The sequence below is a fragment of the Scaptodrosophila lebanonensis genome, unplaced genomic scaffold (assembly GCF_003285725.1).
Source record: "Scaptodrosophila lebanonensis strain 11010-0011.00,11010-0021.00 unplaced genomic scaffold, SlebRS2 tig00000138-arrow-arrow-pilon, whole genome shotgun sequence".
NCBI classification, from domain to species: Eukaryota; Metazoa; Arthropoda; class Insecta; order Diptera; family Drosophilidae; genus Scaptodrosophila; species Scaptodrosophila lebanonensis.
Window position 1 is genome coordinate 1758937 of NW_022060587.1, and position 5850 is coordinate 1764786.

Genomic DNA, 5850 nt, shown 5'->3' on the forward strand with positions numbered 1-5850 from the left:
CCAGACCCAACCGCTACACATATAAACACACAGATACGACCCAACGGCCCTTACGAAGGGTTGCCTAATCTGGCCACGACCTTTTTTGTCTCAATAGATGTTAGGTATTCGATACCTTGTTAAGTATTATTGTAAAAGTGTCACCTGGTCACATTGATCTTGTGCCCTTTAGCTACACATTTTGAATTGTAACACATTCTGGAAATATACGCGGCCTGATACACAACAGAATTGGCGACGAGGAAAATAAAAGTTAGGAAAATAAAGGTTAAGAAAATAAAAGTTAAAGAAGAACAAATAAATGACCAGCATGACTACAGCAGCACCTATAACTCCACAATTTTATCACATGATAAGCATACCCGAGTTTGTGCCAAACAGTGAAACGTTTGCAATTTGGAAAGAAAAATTTGAAATACACATGTGCGAGCAAAGTGTGAGTGAAGAAAATGCAAAAAAATCAACGTTGTTGAAATCAATTGGAACAGGCCCGTATGGTGTATTACACAGTTTATGCAGTCCAGATTCACCTGTATCAAAGTCATACAAGGAAATTTGCGAAATACTTTCAACGCACTACACACCACCTACACTTGTTTTTCGAGAACGAAAAAAGTTTCATATGGCAGTCAAAGGCGAAAATGAGACAATTGCAGAATGGTATGCCCGTTTAAAACAGTTGGCATGTAGCTGTAAATTTGGTGTCTATTTGGAAGCATTCGTACTTAACCAATTTGTGATGAGTCTTCCTAATGCAATATTTGAACGCATGTGCGAAGAAGATGAACGTCTATCTCTTTCTGACGCACTAAGAAAGGCAATGATAATGGAGACCAAAGATTTTGCAAAGAGGACAGGAGAGAACATCAGTTACGTGAACAGAAGCAGCGCAAATCAAAGAAAAAAGCGAAACTGCAACAATAGAAACAACGGCAGTTATGACACTGGAAGTTTCAAGGGCAACGGAAGATCACATGGGATGAACTTCAAAAGCAGTAGCAGCGACGGTAGTGACGGCGACGCAGGCAGAGGCAAAAAGCAGCAGAAATTCTGTGTGCACTGTGGTTGGAAAAATCATCGATCTGAAGAGTGCAAGTACAAACATCTAAATTGTCACACTTGTGGGAAGAAGGGTCATTTGGCGAGCGTATGTAATTCAAAACGAATAAATTGCGTATCGAATTTACAATCTGAAGATCCTATGTTAGATACTAAGCTAAATGAATTTAATTTTTCTGTATTTAGCGTGGCACCAACTTCTTCTGGTGAGGTTTACGTGTTACCGGTTACAATTGATGGTTGTAACATGAACGTCACTTGCGATACTGGAGCATCTTGTACAATTATTCCATATTCAGTTTATGAGAAGGCAGTGATGAAGAAGCCGCTCAGAGAATGTAATGTTCCGTACATGGACTACAATGGTCGTCTTATTGAAATTGTCGGTGAGTACGATGCAACAATTGAATATCGAGGCATAAGAAAAGAAATGGTTATAGTAGTTGCGAAAACAATGAGTCCAGCTTTACTTGGTAGAACATTTTTGAGATCGTTTAATTTTGAATTAGTTCAAGTTAACAATGTTAGCGAAAGTGAACAACTCTCTGTACTTACAAAACAAATAAAAAGTGAATTTGCAGATGTGTTTAGACCCGAATTAGGTTCTTTTAATGGGAGCAAAATTATGTTACAAATAGCGGAAAACACCAAGCCAATATTTTTCAAGCCTAGGCCGCTACCATTAGCATGGAAAGACCGCGTTGAACAAAAATTACGCGCTTTGATTGAGTTAGGAGTTTTAGAACAAGTTGATAGTTCTGATTGGGGAACCCCATTGGTTCCGATTCTTAAGCCAGATGGTGATATAAGAATTTGTGGAGACTACAAAGTTTCCGTAAATAGATCATTAGTCGATGTACGATATCCGTTACCACGAATTGATGATATTTTTGCAGCACTTCAAGGAGGCGTATTATACACTAAACTTGATTTAAGCAATGCTTATAACCAGTTGCACCTAGATGAGCAATCTCAGTTGTTGTGCACATGGAGCACACATATTGGACTTTTAAAAGTCAAACGATTACCTTTTGGTATAAAAACAGCAGCAGCAATATTCCAAAAGACAATGGAATGTTTATTCCAAGGAATAAAAGGAGTCGTAGTTTATCAGGACGACATTACAGTAACAGGAAGCAATCTTCAAGAACACATTTCAAATTTAAAAACAGTTCTTAGCAAGCTGAAATCAGCCGGACTAACTTTAAATGCAAACAAATGTGAATTTTTCAAATCTAAAATTCGTTACTTAGGGTTCTCAATAGACAGGTACGGATTAAGCAAAAATGTTGATAGAGTTTCCAGCGTTTTACTAGCACCCACACCTAAAAATGTATCTGAATTACGAGCATTCATTGGAATGGTGAATTATTATTCAAAGTTTGTTAAAAACTTCGCACAGATAATGAGTCCATTATATGTACTTTTGCAGAAAGATTCAAAATTTGTTTGGACAGTTGAATGTAACAAAGCATATGAGAGAATTAAAAGTGAGATAACTTCAGAACAAGTCTTAGTGCATTATGACGCAAACTTGCCTATTGTCTTAACGACTGATGCCAGTAGTAATGCCGTATCTGGCGTACTAGCACATAGATTTGCTGATGGTCTTAAACCGATAGCATTTGTTTCCAGAGCCTTATCAAAAAGTGAAATTAATTATAGCACACTGGATAAGGAAGCTCTCGCGATTGTATATAGTGTAATGAAGTTGAAACAATACCTTCTAGGGATCAAGTTCATCTTGAGAACTGATCATAAGCCCCTCTTGGGAATATTTGGAGATAAAAAAGGATTGCCACTTATGGCGTCTGCACGTTTGCAGAGGTGGGCTTTAATATTGTCAGGATTTCAGTACACAGTTGAACACATAAAGGGTTCATTAAACGAGGCTGACGGACTTTCAAGGATGCCTCAGTTATACAAATCAAACGAAGATGAGGAATACAATTATATTAACTTCATTCAATCTGATATACCGTTTAAATTGAATTTCAAGAGTATTGCTCGTGAAACAAGGCATGATTCAATCCTTTCAAAGGTGTGCGAAGCCATTAAAATTGGATCGCTACAAAAATTAAACAAGGCTGAATTCTCAAATTTCATAAATAAAGCAAATGAGCTAACAGTTGAGTACGATTGTATCTTATGGGGTCATCGTGTAATAGTTCCAACAAAACTTAGGAATCAAGTTTTACAAGAGTTCCACAAATCTCATTTAGGAATGGTGAAAACAAAAATGTTAGCACGCTCATACGTATGGTGGCCAAATATGGATTTAGAAATTGAAAATTTAATAAGAGAATGTATCGCATGTCAGGAATCACAACCAAGTCCAGAAAAGTCTACTTTGATACCGTGGAAATCAAATGGTCAGGTATGGAGTAGAATACACGTAGATTTTGCAGGACCAATAAATAATTTTTATTTATTGATATGTGTAGATTCTTTCTCTAAATGGGTAGAAGTTTTTAAAACAAAGGAAATTACGTCATCGTTTACAATAAAAACCTTAAGAGAATTATTTTGTAGATATGGTCTAGTTGATGTATTAGTGTCTGATAATGGTAGACAATTTACTTCAGAGGAATTTCGCATTTTCATGGCCAACAATGGCATAAAGCATGTTTTGACAGCTCCTGGTCATCCAGCGACAAATGGCCAAGCTGAAAACTTTGTAAAGACTGTAAAAAAATCAATAAATGCAAGCATTAAAGTTAACAGCAATTCTAGTTTTGACATAATCCTGAATAGATTTTTAATAGATTACAGAAACACGATTCATTGCACGACCGGCGAATCGCCAGCCAAACTTTTCTTTGGTAGACAACTAAAGACCAGATTTTCGTTTTTAAAACCTCCAATTGTACATGATCAAATAAGCAAAAAGCAGGAGGATAGTGTCATGAGTTACAGAGGTAATCGCGACATAAGATTTAAAGAAGGTCAAAAGGTTATGGTCAGGGACTATAAAAATCCTAACAAGGCAAGTTGGACTCAAGCAACAGTTAGCCAACAATTGGGACCTCGATCTTATTGTTGTATCTTAACTCATAACAATCGTGAAATAAAACGACATTTAAATCAAATTAGAAATCAAGAAAGCAAACACATTGCAACAGAAAAACGAGATAATCAAATCGAAAGTGATTGTTCAAGTGAATCTAAAAGTCAAAATGACACTGTAATTCCTTCTGAACCAACACCAACCAGAAGACAGCTAAGACCACGTATAGAGGGAAAGGTTGTTAAGCCTTCCACTTAAAAATTAAAAATAGAAAATGAAACTTATGAATCAAATATTTGCAATTAAGAAAACAAAATGAAATGTATTAAGTTGAATTTAGACCTGAATTTATGATGAAATCTCTATTGAACTCCATGAATAATTGTTTTGTTAATTGTTAAATATCTCATAATGTTAAACATGTATCAATGCAAATGTATATATTTTATTGAGTGTTATGACAAAGCTAAGGAGAGGCATGTTAGGTATTCGATACCTTGTTAAGTATTATTGTAAAAGTGTCACCTGGTCACATTGATCTTGTGCCCTTTAGCTACACATTTTGAATTGTAACACATTCTGGAAATATACGCGGCCTGATACACAACAATAGACATAATCAAAAAATGAGCGGGCGTGTGGAGACGTAGGCTTGTGGGCGTGCCATGTCCGCATAACCAAAGAATTTGCTTGCTTGTATTTTTAAAATAAAAACATACAAAATGCGCAAAAAAAAAAAACTAAATAGAAAATCTTGTGCATTGACCTTTTTCCATGCGAATGACGGCTGGTTTACTTCATTGCCTCTTGTCTGTAATCTGTTGCCGTGTAATTCCTAAGAGAATGGGAGGTGTGCACCACGAGGCTGTGTGTAGACAAAGGCTGATTATTCAACGTGTGCCGAGCATTGTTGTTTTGTCTGAGCTGTTCAGTCTATATTGTTGATAAGCGTAAAGTGCGTGCAAATTTGACTTTACACATGTGCGCAAAAAAGTATGCAATGCTTCTCTTTTTATTTTCATTCCCTTGCATTTCATTTTGTTGAATATTTTAACACGCATTTCTTGAGTGACATTTTCCAACACACATGTCAAAACTGTGTGTAGTAGAAATGTTCAAATGTTTGCATTATACATGAAGCACAATTTATGCGGTTACTTTATACAGCCAGCCTGGTCAACGAACCAAGACTAAGAGTGTCTGCGTGAGCGTGTGGATGTTTAAAAGAAAAAGCTGGCAAGCAGAACCCTTTCAATGCCAGCTGCATACATAACCAGAATGGTTTGTTGAATTTCATCCAAAGCTTTATCATACATCAACATCTAATTCATAACTTGTTTTCTAAGTCAGAAAAATATCTATTTTATGGCGGACAACTGATATACGCGTACATGCCGATACAACAAAATCAACAGCAATAATTTAATAGGTTTATTTTGTTAAGCAAATAAACGTTGTCAATGCCAATAGTAATAAGAAAATACTGCTGTATTGTGCTAATAATATTAAGTCAGCAAATATTCATGAAGAAGATTTTTAACTAAATTATAATAACATACAAATTTGAAAATTTTCCGTTAATACTTGTACATTGATTTTGTTTGTAAAAGATAGCAAAAAACATTTTAAGTGATTTGTTATATTGGTATTTAGGAGATATGCACACTTCCTTAAATTTTTCTAGTTTGATGTGAAATTTCCAGCATATTATTGAAAAAGGGGGCAAAGAGAAAGTGGCAGGCAGTTTACAATACCAAGTAGTTGAACACGACTTATTTATAAAC

The 5850-nt window shown here is 35.7% G+C and overlaps 1 protein-coding gene across 1 annotated transcript; it reads left to right on the plus strand.

Moving 5' to 3' along the window:
* The first annotated feature begins 301 nt into the window (after positions 1-301).
* Positions 302-4334, plus strand: LOC115629255. Its single transcript, XM_030525672.1, has 2 exons — positions 302-1151; positions 1246-4334. Exons 1-2 carry the CDS (start codon positions 302-304, stop codon positions 1308-1310), a joined length of 915 nt encoding a protein of 304 aa, XP_030381532.1. The 3' UTR covers positions 1311-4334.
* The last annotated feature ends 1516 nt before the right edge of the window (positions 4335-5850 follow it).